We start from the raw sequence: 14,862 nt of genomic DNA, 5'->3' as shown, positions 1-14,862 counted from the left end.
GAGAGCTTCCAACCGGCAACCTTCTCAGTCGTCTGTCCCGATTGGGGGAGTCTTCAGGAATATGATGCAGCCATCTGACCTGATCCAGTGCAATCGCCTTTGTCACAACCATTCCCCCCACCTCCACCACCACCATCGCCACCAGGCTACAATGGTTGGAGCCCATATAAATACCCTTATTATCCATACCCGGGATATGTGCCAAACCAACCCAAAGATTTCAAAGATGGTGGCACGACAGTCAAATTTTTCACTTTTTCCGGGGTGAAAGATCGCAAGAAAGCATTGCAGTTCCTCTCAACAATTCGACAACATCTATGCTTTAGGGAACTATACAGAAGAATCCAAGATTTCTCGAGCAGCGGGATTTCTTAAAGATAATGCTATGCAATGGTGGAGTTCAATCGCGACACAACCGCATGCTCCAAGGACCTGGCAAGCTTTCATGACAGTTTTTGCACGTAGTTACATGATTTCTATGTTTGAAGTGCGGATTTTGGCAGAATGGGGCAACTTGAAAATGTTTGCCACTGAAACCATGGACGAATATAACCAAAGGTTTCTCGATGTGTACCTTCCGATGTCCTTCTTTAGATCTGTTCCCTTGGAGACCCAATGCGGATGATACACCATTGGACTACCATCACCATTGCAGGAATATTGTCTATCCAAGCAAGTCTCTACCATGCTAGAACTTATGGACCATGCCGCGGTCGGCTACAAACTGATGAAGGGAAAGCTATAGTTTACCACAGAAGAATCTCCGGTCACTAACCACAACTCTCGGCAACAACGAACAAATTCTCGAGAGTCTTGTGAAAATCAACCGCAAAGGCCTCGTTTGACGCCTCAACAACGAGACACCTTACTACAAGAAGGCCGATGCTTTGGATGCTTTCAAACAGGGCGTAATCATTCTAATTGTCCCAAACGCACTGATAGACCAGAGGAGCCTACGCCCGCACCAACGGTCGACAGAACCCCAGCGCCACCTCCTGCTAAGAGAGCTAGACCTGTTATTGGACTAGTTCCTGATATTTATGGCATACGCCTTGAGAGTACAAATGAATTGTGTCGAGCATATGGCAAAGTCAATGGTTTCAAAGCCCTTATTTTCTTTGACCCCGGAGCTACAGAGAACTTCATCCATCCAGAATTCTTAAAGCAGATGCACTTTGATTATGATGCAGAGGGTGGAGAAATTGACGTTGAGCTAGCCACAAGGCAAACTCAGAAAGTAGTACCGCTCATTGATGCTCTTCCAGTGACTATTCAAGATTATCATGGAAAAGCTTATTTCCACATCATGAAGTTGGGCAATTGTGACATTCTATTAGGCATGCCTTGGCATGACAAGAATGATGCGACTCTCCAAGTCTAGAACTGAACCATCACCGTGATGCAGAAGGGCAAGCCAGTCGTCTTTAAAGTTCGGTTGTCCGAACAAAATCTTGAATGAACTCTCTAGTTGTTTTATAGTTAGATACTTTTGAACTTTGTTTAAGAAAGTATTGTTTGAAACTTTGTTTGAAATGGATGGTATCTGTTTTGAACCTGTTTTGGTGCCAGTTTGAATTGTTTGACTCTGGTTTGATACTGGTTTCAATGATTGGTGATTTTACTCCCGGGTGGAGAAGTGAGAAATACTGTTTTGGTATTGTTTGAACCTCGGAACGACGCAGGCCGATGCTTGGGGAGCGTTTGGTTGTATGCTTGTAAAATAATTGTTGTTGTGACTCCCGGCCCGGACCTAGATGGTTATGCGGGAGGAGTATTGAGAAGTCTCTCAGCACCTCCAAACGACGCAGGCTGCGGTCTGGGGGGTGTTTGGTTGTAAAAGGCCTCTATATCTCCCGGCCCGGACGTTTTTAGGTTATGCGGGAGAAGTGATGAGGGAGTCGTTGAATATCTCCCGGCCCGGACCTTGTTAGGTTATGCGGGAGGAGTGTTCATCGGCGGCTTTATGTTTCTATGTCTTGTAACATGCATATGTGAGCATTTGTGTTGCATTGTGACCACTGAATATTCCTAATTGGATGAGAGGAATATCAAGAGTTCCGATCTGGAAAAAGGAGAAGCTAACTCCTTGATCAAAACAGCCGAAAGGAGAAGCTAACTCTTTGATCAAAAGAGCAGAAAGGAGAAGCTAACTCCTTAATAAAAAGAGCAAACTGATTATTCCTCGGAATGACCCTCGGAAATTTTTGAACTAACTTGAGTTGTTTTGCAGATATGTTGTAATCGCGGACGATTACTCTCTTTCAAGAAGGGGAGATGTAACAAACTATTGATGTGTCAAAGCTTAAAGAATGGAGTCAACTTACAGATGTGGCCGAGGGGCCTAAACTCTAATTTCTGCCAGAAACCCTAACTGTTGAAACCCTAATTTTGGAAACCCTAACCCTAAAACCTGCAAACCCTAATTCTAGAAACCCTAACTCTAAAACTGCAAAAACCCTAACCCTAACCCTAACCCTAACCCTAAGGACAACAGACAGATTCTGAAAATTGCGTTGACATGATGATGTGGCAGGCTGTACGGATTTCCGCGTTTTGCGTTGGTTGATGACTTGGCAGGCTGTACGGATTTTCGTAAATTGCGCTGACAGCTTTTTGGCTTTGCTTTTGAACCAGAAGCTTTTGAGTTTTAAAGGCTTTTTACTATAACTGCTTTTCAGGCCAAGGGCCTTTAAATATGAGGCTAGGGCTCATTCTCTGGCATGCTTCCTGAAGAAGGTGCAGAGTCTTGAGTACCGGCTTGTACTGTGTTGATGCAATATAAAGAAATACCGAAAGGGGCGCCAAGGTTTGGGGCCAATACTCTCTGGGGTGGAATTCCGCCACTCTGTGTCGCGTGTCGTCTCTCTCCATTTCAGTTCAGTTGTTATTTGAAGTGCTTAAAGTTGTTCAGTCTGTTCTTTTCTATTGGCACGTGGTGCCCGCCTTGTGACAAGTCCACTCTGAAGGCAATCCCTCTGCTAATACCCTATTGAAGAGCATTGTGATGAAAGGGGCAAGTGTATCTGCAGCATATATGATGTGCTCACTCTACATACCTGTGTGGTCCATGTAGCACCCATGCTGTAGGCGGCGTATGGCTCTCCCTTGCTGTAAAGAAAGTAGATGTGGTCGGGCGTGGTCCTGGGGGCTCTGGCATGGGTGGTTGCCCTGGAATCTCATAAAGCCTCTGAGCATAATCATGCCATCTCTGGGGGTCCTCAATTGGGGTGGATGGGCGGGGTTCCCGTAATCGGCGCTAGGCTAGTGCTGAATCCTGCTGGCTCATGAGTAGGTGGTAAAGATCTAGCTCCTGTGCCTCCTTGAACCCGCTTCTTACGGCGGGTGAGGGTCCTCATCTGTCTGCGAGCCTCCCTCTCAATGATTTCGCCTGTGGCCCGTTGCGCGCGTAGGAGTCTCTATAGCTCTCTGCACTCGTCATCTGTAAGGTGCAGCAAGAAGTGAATGTTGACTTTGCTCAAGATGAGTGCTCCGAAGTGTGCTCAAGGGTTCCTTTTACTTACGGAAGGGAGAGCCTTCCATTCCTTTAGTGAGAGAGAATGCAATGATCACAAACAAAGTGAATGCAATTGTGAATGAAGGTGTTGAGACTGAGAGAGAGATAAGAATACAACACCAGACGGTTCTCAAACCCTCCTCCAAAGCATAGTCACAAGGGACGCATTCCGGGACGGGGGAACGGGGGACGGGGGACGGGGCTGAAATGGATTTTTAGTGTAAAAAAGAGAGCGGGACGGCAAGTGGGGACGGAAAAGTGGGGACGGGAAGCCCGAAAAAGGGCGTCCCCTGTTACTATGCTCCAAAGGCCCCCTCTCTATGGCGAGAGAGGTCTATGCTATTGATTGCACAAATCCGGTACAATGGTCTAGATGCAATGGACTTGCCGACGATGTCAACGACAATGACGACGACGACGAGGTCGGGCTGCAATCTGAAAAGGCTAGGGCTGAACTGCTGAAATCTGCAAAACGCTGACTTTCTGCTGATCTCTGACACCGTGTCGGCGAGGACGATGATGGTGACGATGCGACGACGATGCGCTGAAAACGCAGATGCTGAAATCTGCGGACAGCTGGCTGAATCTGAAAATGCTGGCTGATTCGACGGTACGGCAAGGATCTGCTGCGGGTAGGTGAGATCTGCGAGGCTAAGGGCTGGAAACTGAAAACGCTGACGTGTTGGGGCTGATCTGACACCGGAATCTGCAAACGCTAGGTTGAATCTGCAAACTGGAAACGCCAGGCTGATCTGTAGCAAAAACGCTAGGTTGACTTTGTTGCTGAAAATGCTATGGAAAGGAATCCCAAAAACGCTGTCAGCTCTGTCGGCTGAAAACGCTAGGCCTTCTGTCGGTCTTGCTAAGAAGGTGCACTGCAAGTTGCCGGAAGTTCTTCTGCCTCTTCTGCCAGAAGGTACTAGCGCTAGGTTTCTTAAGACTTATATAGTGACTTAGCAAATTTGCCCTACTCACTTTTCCAACAAAGTCACTTACTAATAAATAAGTGAAAAATGAGTAAATAGGGAAAATGGGTTCTATGCACTGTCAAATGCTCATGATGGGTACTGAATGTCATGCTGGTGATAACGCTGTGTGCAACCAGAGGATATGCAACTACTCTTAAGTGCCTGGACATGCATGGCCTGCGCACAGGCTCATAAAGGTGCCATAACACTTCCTAAGCTGACCTGAACCCTAGACCTGCAGCAGCTTGTCCACATGCACATAGGGTTAGATGTGCACGTGACATCATCATACCATCTGTTCTGGGGCATGGTCCCAGATCGAGTGGTGCTACCAGTGCGTGTGTGATGTGGGAAGCTGATGAGTGCCGAGTCGTGTAGAACAAATGAGAGTTGTGCAGTAAGTGTGTCGAGGGGTGCAAATGGATCAAGGTGATATATGCCACTATAAACGTGCTAAGTATATATGTCAGAGAGATCATGTGTGAAGTAGATAGTGGTGTGAGGTGTGTAGGTGGCTAGTGTGTGTGGTGGGGGTGTGCTATCCAATGAGAGTGAGATGTAAGTGTGGTCCGTCCCAATGGGTATGAGTGGGATGGTTAGGGATGTGATCAAGTGTGTGGCCTCTCTAGATCCAATGACATAGTCCACTGTACTCCCTCCTTGTGGTGCTGATGAGGGGATGCCTGGAGGCCTCCTGAGTTGGGCCACCGGGTCATCCCGTTATAGATAACGAGACGATGCTGTGGGCCTAGTCTGAGTAGATGTCTCCCATAGAGTGTGGGGGCTGTTGTGTCTGTTGATGACAGATGTCTTATCCACTCTTGCCTCATCTAGTGGATGTAGAAGCTCGGAATCCTCAAAGTCATAGGTCTCACAGTCTGCTCTGTGTCCTCCGTTGAAGTCTCACATGAGAAAGACTTTGCCAAGGCTGGAGTACTCTATGATCCCCTGTGTTAGGCATGCATAAGGCGAAAATGTATCTCCTCTTGCCTCTCCGTCTCTCTCCTGAAACTCTCTGTCACCCCCTGTTGTGTCTCCACTGACTGTGGCAAACCTCGATCCTGATGGGGCGAAATAGCATAAGGCAATGTAGATAAAACTCCCTCATGTAGCCCCACTCTGATCCACATGAAGCGCGGCTCTGCATCTCTAGCCACAATCTGTATCCTGCCCTGTAGGTCTCGTCTATATAATACTGCTACCCCTCCTGAGCCTCTGGAAGTGTGTTGACGCATACTCTTTCTGTGCGATGACTCCCATACATATCCCTGTACCCTCGGTAGTCCTCTCTTTGGGCTCTCATGTGTGTCTCTGTCAGAAGTATGATATCTCGGTCCTCATCACCTCCTCTAGTCTCCCCGGATGCGTCCACAAGGAACCATTGCAGCTCCATACCGCCATGTGTAGCTTTGAGTGAGGTGTCTCATAGGCCGCGAATCCATGATATCTCGGTCCTCCATCACCTCCTCTAGGCTCCGGGGATGCGTCCACAAGGAACCATTGTAGTTCCATACCGCCATGTGTAGCTCTGAGTGAGGTGTCTCATAGGCCGCGAATCCCTAGTCGATAGCCTTGCCATCAATGATGACACGGACGTCTCTGTAGATAGCTCTCTTGCCCTCCTTGCGGGCTTGTAGCACTCGAGGCATGCATGCTCGTTGATGCTCAACTTGCATGCATGTGAGATCGTCATCAAGGTATATATAGAGTACGCAATGCTACCCTCTTTCTTATGAAAGTGGTCCTCTCCTCTTCGTTGGGGAAGTGGAGGATGAGAGCTCTTTTCTTGGTTGTATCTTTCCCTACTCTCCAAACCTTGGCAAATGGGAGAGATTTGCTTTTGTAGCCAAGCTTGAGACATAGCCCTTTGGCATCCTCCTCGAAAGTAGAGGTAGTTGTCTCCATAACGCTTGTCACTCTGACATTGAACTCCGTGCTTGTCTCATCTTTTCCTCTTCAATTGTTGTTTGTATGATGAGATGCTCGTCTTTTTGGGCTTCTTCTTTGACTTCCCTCCGGAGGTTCTTACGTACTACCTCCACCCATCCCTCCTCCTTAGCATCCATCTTTCCCTCAATAGAGTCAGCCATGGCTTTTGTTTTTATCTCGATGGCTTCGGTGATGGTCTTTGTAAGCTCCTCCTTCATTGCTTCCTTCACTTCGACAATGTCTCCTTTTTCGCATGATGGCCGGTCTCGCAAAGAAGCGACCTCCGCTTTGAGGATGCTAATCTCTTGCCTCATCATATCTCTTTCCTCGAGGATGGCCGCTTTCTCCTTCGGCCATTCGTTCATCTCCTTTCTCCATGCTTGCATTTCTTCTTCAAGGGCGGCGAGACGCTTGTTGGTAGCCATGAATGTGGCCTTGTTCAGTCTACTCGCCAAGGGAGAGGCCTTGACGGCGGGGGAGGCCATTTCGGGATTGCGGGAAAAAGAAGAAAGGGGGAAGATCCTTTCAAATGTCTATCATGGTGTGGAGAGAGAGAGAGAGAGAGAGAGAGAGAGAGAGAGAGAGAGAGAGAGAGAGAGAGAGAGAGAGAGAGAGAGAGAGAGAGAGAGATTTGATTTGATTTGATTTGGTATTAACGTCTGCGGGGGGCCAGAAATGACCCATGGGACCTCAAAGTGATACATAGTCTCCCCTCACGGGGGTGTATGGTGTGGTGTGTGTTATTCTCTTTTTGTGTTCCTATGAGTGTCTTTTGATGCTCAAGTATGCGGGTGAGGTATGTTCCGATAGTTGTAGGGGAGGGGTCTGTCTTGGATAATAGGTCCGCAAAGGTAGAGCAACTGCTTAGAAGTGGTTGAAAATTAGCCCGGATGTGAGCGTATTCTAGGCATTCCAATGTCACATGTGCTTCATCTTCGGGAGCTTGCATTGTACATGATGTGCATATCCGTTTAGAAGCATCAATTTTCAGCCAGCCCTCTGTTTCTATTTTGAGCATATGTGACCTTGTGCGCATCAAAGAGATGGCTCTTCGTGCCATGTGGGGCATGGGTGTTCGTATGTGGGCCTGGGCTTCCATTGGGTGTGTGCTATAGCCTTCCCAATACTTTGTGTTGACATGCTTGCAATAGTATTCAAATTTCGAGCGGTGTTGCGTTGTCTTCCACTTGGTGTGGAGGCTATTTAGTAATGCAATTTCAAAATTCAGCATGTGTTCTCCCTCCTTGCCCTCCTCAATAAGCATGTCCACATATGTCTCTACATTCCATTTAGCAAACCATTTCTTAATGTCCTGTATGAGGCTCGATGATAGAAATTTGCTTTTTTTTGTCTTTTGCGGCGCACATCCCGTTTCCCATGCAATGCGGGGGATTCGAGTAGTAGGCATCGCTTTGAACTTTATGATATACGTGTACATTTTTTGCAATGCTTTCATTTCTAGTGGTCTCTTGCCTGTCTCCAAGAGTAGCACGGAGTATGGTGTCGTCTTTTTGACCCCCATGTGTCGATATAGAAACTTTTTCTGAATTTTTTCAATTTCATTCCATGTGTGGGCTGAAATGCTTGCTCCCCAGATTTCCACTCCGTAGAGGATGGCTTGCACTACGCATGTCTAAAAAATGGTCGCTTTTATCTCCCATCTTTTTATGCTCCTTTGTGTGCTTATGTTTTCAAATTGATAGTACTTGGCATGGCCAATGTCAATTCTATTATGTGCGCATTGTCCCCAAGCATAGTGATGTCAATCCCCAAGTACTTGAAACTGTCGACTTTCTCAATTTGTTTCCCTTGATACATGAGGGGGGCGTGGATATCCATCTTACGAGTCTTTACAATCATGAACTTTGTTTTGTCTACATTGATTGATAGACCCACATTTTCACACAAAGCATGTAACGCATCGACCAATTTCTGTAGAGCTGTAATGTCATGGGCGAAAAGAGCCACATCATCTGCATAGATGAGCATGAGAAGTGTAAGCATCCCGATGGCTAGTTCATCCCCTTCTAGTTGAGGGAGGAAGCTTTCTATTTGATCAATGCACAATCCAAAAAGAGTAGGGGAGAGAGGGCATCCTTGTTTGACCCCCATGTTGCTCGAGAAAGCTTTGGACAGCCCTTCGTGCGTTTTTAGTTGACATATGACTCTGTCATAGAGACGTGCTACCGCACTCCTGAGATGCATCGGTACTTTTATGCATTCCATCCTTTTCCATATACCCATTCTCGGGACCGTGTCAAAGGCTTTAGTGAAATCTACAAAGCAACAGTATAATGTTTTTCCCTTTAGCCGACTCTCTTCCATTAATACCCTGAGTGAAACAAGGTGATCAATGGTGCTATGTTTTGGTCGAAAACCTGATTGTTCTTTTGCTCATTTCCATTTGTCTCTGCCCATGTGCTTATGCTTTGTTCTAAGATGCTTCCCAAAAGCTTTGCCATGCAAGATCCTACCATAATGGTACGGTAGTTGGTAGGCTGATTTACATCCCCTTTTTTGTAAAGTGCTTTGATCTAGTTCTTTTGCCAATCCTCGGGTAGCCCTTGAACAATGGCTTGGTTTAGCATTCTATGTATCCACTCTCTGGCTCTCATACCTAACCATTTAAGCATTTCTGAGTTCAAGTGTAGTATGTTCGGAGCTTTCCCATTTGCAAGTTTCTATATGCCTTTTTTAACCGTTACGGAATCAAAGTGGTCTTGGGCATGGGGATCGGTTTGCATGTGTGGCATTTCTTCCGCATTATTATGCATATATAGTTGTTCCACATACATGTACATGTCATCTGAGCTTATGTCCCCCATAATGTCATGTCTCCGTCCTTTTATTTTCAGCCATTCCTTTTTGGGATTTTTCTTGAAGTTGGCTATGGCTTGTGTCTCCGTGCGTAGCTCATAGTTTCTTCTTTTCCGCCTCTTGAGATTTGTGTAGTCTTTTGATAGAGTTTCCCATTCCGTGTTCGTCGTTGACAGTGCCCGCAATTGTTTTTTGACATATTTGCACTCTTCATCAAACCATGGGTTATGCGGTAGCCCTTTAACATGATTTCCTCGCCGATGCGTTTTTCCCATTGTTTGTTCCACGGCATCACATAGAGCTTGTTTGAAAATTGGCCATGTTTGTTCAATGTGTGATGGCATGGGTACATGAGCAAGTGCATTGTCTAGATGTTCTGCATACATTCTTTTCTTGTCCAGTTGCATTTTGTATGTCCATGATCGGGCATCGGGCTGTTTTTGTGCTTTTTGAGTGGGAACTTGTAGCCATACATGGATTGGGGTGTGGTCCGAATTGGGTGACCTCTTCCCAATTGTAAAATTACTTACAATATGGGATGCCGCATATGCAATCAATACATAATCAATAACACTCATGCCTTTGTTGGCCGTGTAGCATGTGCATTCTCCCGATTTTTCAAACTTACTTGTTCCATTGACGGCGATTAGTTGTAAGGATGTCATCATACTGAGCAATGCAATACCTTGCGGGTTTGTAATGAGATCTTTCGAACATCTCTCCCATGTGGGATCTAGTATCTCATTATGTTCAAGCATTGGAGGTGTCATGAGATCCACCATTTGCATTTGCGCATGTGCTATGCGAGCATTCATGTCCCCAATAAGCATAATCATCCCTTCTTGTGCATAGGCATGGATATCGGCATACAGATCCTCGAAAGGGTAATTCTTCTCTACATTGAAGGCACCATAGAATGGTGACTCTCTATGGGGGATGTAGCACCCGGCAATGAACATAGGTTTAGGTTTTGTGTCAAACTTGATCCATATGTACCGGTTATGAGCATCTGTCTTGCAAATTGTGATCATTTTTCTGAGTTCCTCTTGGTATATCAATGCGACTCCTCCTTGTCCCCTCATTTTTGTACATGGCATCCGTAGGGAGTGTGTGACATATCTTTCAATGTGTGGTATTCTACATGCATCGTGTTCCCATGTTTCCAATAAAAAGAGAATATCGGCTTGTGGTAGGACTTCCGTTAATCCTTCTCCTTTATGCCACGGGAAGCCTTTGCAATTCCAACTTGTCACGTGTAGTTCCGTGAACCCATGGGTCTAGCATTGTCATTTTGTTTCCTCTTTTGCTTCCCCTTTCGTGTTGGCTTGGGCTGTTTTTTTGTTCATGCGAGCTTCGTATGCTTCACGTCTGGTCTTTTTTTGGTTCGGCGTTCGATCTTCACTGATGTATAGTGCGCTATCCTTTAAGTAGATGCGGGCATTTTCGAGGATAATAGCCCTCTTGCGGGCATCCAGAAGTGTGCACACGATTGCCCGATTTGCTTTTGGTTTCTTCTTGCCTACTCGATGTGCACCATATACCACCACATCATGCATTCCGAAGTTAGCGGAGATCATTTCCGTGATGTCGGTGTTCAAGGTAATGACCTTCTCGTTGTCGGATTCGGGGATGCCCCGTATCACGATGTTCATTTTTCTTTTCTCTTGTTCGGTGTATTCTTTGTCATCCTCATTAGCATACATGTCTGTTCATTGAGGAAGTCTGAGGCATTGGTGTGTTTGTCAATGCATCTTTCCAAGAGCCCACATTTTCAGATACATTCATTTTTCATCATGTGTGGCTAGCGTGTCTTGCATTGTAGCTGTGTGCTTATCAAGAGCACCCTGGAGCTCTTGCATCTTCTCCTCTTGGTGACGGACTCGTAGGTCGTGCATTTGGAGCTTGTGTTCCAATTCTTGGTTTTTTAGAGCTAGGTCTTTGATTTCATCGCTTTGCTTCATGATGGTGGTGTGCATCGAGGAGATGAGTCCCCATATGTCTCGTAATGAGCATTGTGGCGTATTCCCTTCCATGATGTCCGGTTTCGGGGGGGTTGTTTGCTGTATTGGTTTGGGTCCCATGGTGCGTGTAGGTGAGGACCTGACAGAGAGGCCGCTTCTAGAAATTCGCAGGTTCACAGTGTCATTCATGTGGCCATGGTGTGCTGACCTGCTGGGGCTATACGTCCTCAGTCATTGCAGTCCGCCATGTGTTCAAAGATGGGCGCGCTGCTGCACAGTGAGAGGGATTAAAGTCCTGTCGATGCTCCTGCTGTGGTGCCGCGCAAACAGAAGGAGGTTGGGCTTGTTGCTACAGTCCCGAGAGAGAGAGAGAGAGAGAGAGAGAGAGAGAGAGAGAGAGAGAGAGAGAGAGAGAGAAGCAGCGGGGGGGGGGGGACGGGAGCGATAGGCGATAGAGTGAGGTGTGGGGGGGGGGGGATGAGGTGGGTGGGCGATAGACTAAAACTAAACAGTGAACGGACAATAAATAAATAAAAAACTCGAAGGCTAAAATAATCAACGATAGACAAAAAAGGAGGGGACGCACGATAGACAGGAGGGGGATTAACCCGCAATAGACAAAAACGGGGGGGGGGGGGGGGGGGGGGGGGGCAGGGTGATGGAGAGATGGAGCGGGAGCGGGAGCGCAGGGCAGGCGCAGAGAGAGAGAGAGAGAGAGAGAGAGAGAGAGAGAGAGAGAGAGAGAGAGAGAGAGAGAGAGAGAGAGAGAGAGAGAGAGAGAGAGAACTGTAGAGCTGATTTCTGATGCATGATTAGGGTTTTGAGCAACTGTCTGCTGCGCGTTTAGGGTTTGCTGACCACCAGGCGGAGAGAGAGAGAGAGAGAGAGAGAGAGAGAGAGAGAGAGAGAGAGAGAGAGAGAGAGAGAGAGAGAGAGAGAGAGAGAGAGAGAGAGAGAGAGAGAGAGAGAGAGCGAGCCTGAGCCTTGAGGCCCGAGGGAGAGGGACAGAGAGCCTTGAAAGTTGAGGGAGAGGGAGAGATGGTCCATGGAGCTTCAACTTCAAGCTTGAGCCTTAAGGGAGAAGAAGAAGAAGAAGAAGAGAATTTTAACGTCGTAGGAAACTATCCCAAGAGACCTTAAAGATCTATTCGACGAGAGAGCCTTGAAGTTGAGGGAGAGGGAGAGATGGAGCTTCAAGCTTGAGCCTTGAGGGAGAGATGAGAGGTGGAGCTCAAAGATTGAACCTTGAGGCCCAAGGGAGAGGTAGAAGAAGAAGAAGAAGAGAATTTTAACGTCGTAGGAGAGAGCCTTGACTCTTGAGGCTTGAGGGAGAGGGTGAGCCTTGAGGTTGAGAATTGAGAGCTTGAGGGAGAGGCTGTGAAAGAAGAGGGGGAGCCTTGGGGCTTAGGAAGGATATATACCCCCTCCTCTCCCCCCCAAAAAATGTTCACATTGCGGCCAACAGCCTTAAAAAAGAAAACCCATAAACGGTCACTTTCTGGAAGTTTGAAATTTGTGTTCCGTCTGGCTATTTCGCCCATTCCGGTTCGCGTTCTGCCTTGTGTTCCCGTTTGGCTGGGGACGGAACACCGTTCCGTTCCCATCTCCGTTCCACGTTTGAGACCTGTCTGGGAAAGCATTAGGGGAACGGGAGGGCCCACCCGTACCCTGCTACTCTGTGATGGTTATGTTATCTTGTGGATGAAAATCACGAGTCTTTCCTTGAAGGTGTATCTGGCCTTTTTCCTGGATTCATCTAGGTATATTATATAGAATAAAAGAGCAACCTTAATCACACCAACTCTCACTGATTTTTTTCGACTTTACTGCAATGCTACCTTGCAGCAACGGTATTTGAGGGGTATTTAAGGAATTTCCGCAAATTTCAGGGGTATTTTGGTATATGTATTTTGGTAATTTTTCCTTAGTTATAACCGTTTGATTGCAAGTTGATTGATCACATAGTTCATGTGATATGTTTGATGGAGAGTTTGAAATGGTGCTTGAGGTTGGTATGTTTCTGTTTTGTAAGTCAATATAATAACTGCAAATCCTTTATGATAGCTGCGTGCTTTTCTTTTGTTGTTCTGCTGAGCTATTCTTTGCTTAGTAAGAGTGGCCCTTGTCTTTCAGGCTGCTCTGCACTTGTTATTGCTGTTGTGCAAGTCAAATAAATTGTTGGTGTGTCGGTGCTGTTTCTAGGAGCTATGATTTTGTCTATTTGCTGTTAGCAACTGTTGAATGTTCAATAGCGAGTATGCATTTTGCCTTTGGGTTCCTGAAGGTTGTCGGTGCATATTTTTCAAGGTTCAAGGATAGCGATTTAAATGTTGCGGAAAACAGCTGTGTGGATAGATGTGTCTACAAGTATTGGCAGGTAGTTTTGTTGATCAAGTTCCTGATAAGAATGGCCCACAATGGATGTATGTCTTTGTAGCTTCTGAACTGTTTTGCTGGCTTTATTTGGCTGCTAGGTGACAGCAATAATCGGCCAACTATTGAATTCGAGTAAGCCTCCGATGTGAGGGAGGGGCTGGGGGCTTTATAGGAACTCAGTATTCGGCTTCAAGGCGGAAATTTGTGTGTCGAAGTTGCAGTGGACTGGGGTGCCATGTTGGATGTTTCTCCAATCCGACGAGACCCCCTTGTCTATTGCACAAATGGAGTGCATTCTCCTGGAGGCGTATCTTTTGTTTCTGAAACTGCGTAGTGAAAGGCGCTTATTCGCTCCACCCTGTCACAATTTAAGATTGCCCACTTTTTATGCCTCATGACGACACACTAGCACATAATTTGCTTCAGATGCTGCTACATGTGTTTGTGGTGTGTTTATGGAGCATACCTTTTTGCCTAGAGACCCTTGCCTTGAAAGCTGCCTTGTGCAACGTTCTGTCTACGTCTTTGAAATTCAATTTTCACATGTCGATCATCTTTGTAAGTAGTTGTTTGAGGTAGTTCTTTGTAGGTGATTTCCGTCGTCGTTAAATGGCAACTTCAGTTTGCTCACGTTTATTTTCTCCTCATTTTTCTCTCTTCAAGTTTTGTTTGGGAAAGTTTAATTAGTAAGTAGAGATGTTTTCTGGTTCTCTAGCTTAAAATTTGCTATTTCTACTCGCAATTTGGTCATAGTACAAGCCTTCAACTGCTATCCCACCTGAGACAGTTCTATCGTGCCACTTATCCTTCTGACAAGTCTAGTTTATCTTTAATATTTGAAAGGAGTTGTCATCTACAAAATTTGACATGATCATCATATTGTGTATTCATGTTCGTATCAGTAGCGATTCAAAGAAAGGACATTTGTCTCAGTTTAGTGAGGCTTCAAGCATACCTGTTATTGTAGGCTGTGTTTATTTATTATTATTGTTCCAGTGCATGGGGCTGAGACCATTAAAATGTTTGCTTGTTTCTAACGGTGTAGCACGAGAGATGCATGACTTTCATAGGACAAATATTTGAAAATAATGGGACCATTGAGACTGTCTTAATTGAACAGAATGGGACCTAATTATTTAACAACTTAAATTAGAAGAGAACCTTACCTTCCAAACATTTGGGCATGCTGCTTAGTACTTGAAGGGCTAGGTACCAAACGACACCAGCCATGCATAGGCATCCTCACAGAGTCACATGCAGAATAATTGCAGCATAAAAAAGGATCAGTAGTCACCTG

At 46.1% G+C, this 14,862-nt stretch overlaps 1 protein-coding gene across 1 annotated transcript in view; it reads left to right on the top strand.

Moving 5' to 3' along the window:
* Positions 1-14,118, top strand: part of LOC147457217 (mitochondrial import inner membrane translocase subunit TIM10-like) — a 62,077-nt gene extending 47,959 nt beyond the window's left edge. Inside the window, exons 4-5 of the mRNA XM_086513548.1 lie at positions 13,497-13,566; positions 13,664-14,118. Coding sequence (XP_086369674.1) covers positions 13,497-13,566; positions 13,664-13,714 — 121 coding nt within the window. The 3' untranslated portion in view covers positions 13,715-14,118. The remainder of the gene's footprint in view (positions 1-13,496; positions 13,567-13,663) is intronic.
* The last annotated feature ends 744 nt before the right edge of the window (positions 14,119-14,862 follow it).

The sequence above is a fragment of the Adiantum capillus-veneris genome, chromosome 5 (assembly GCF_014529385.1).
Source record: "Adiantum capillus-veneris isolate H3 chromosome 5, ASM1452938v2, whole genome shotgun sequence".
Taxonomy (NCBI): Eukaryota; Viridiplantae; Streptophyta; class Polypodiopsida; order Polypodiales; family Pteridaceae; genus Adiantum; species Adiantum capillus-veneris.
This window is presented reverse-complemented; position numbering and strand designations above follow the sequence as displayed.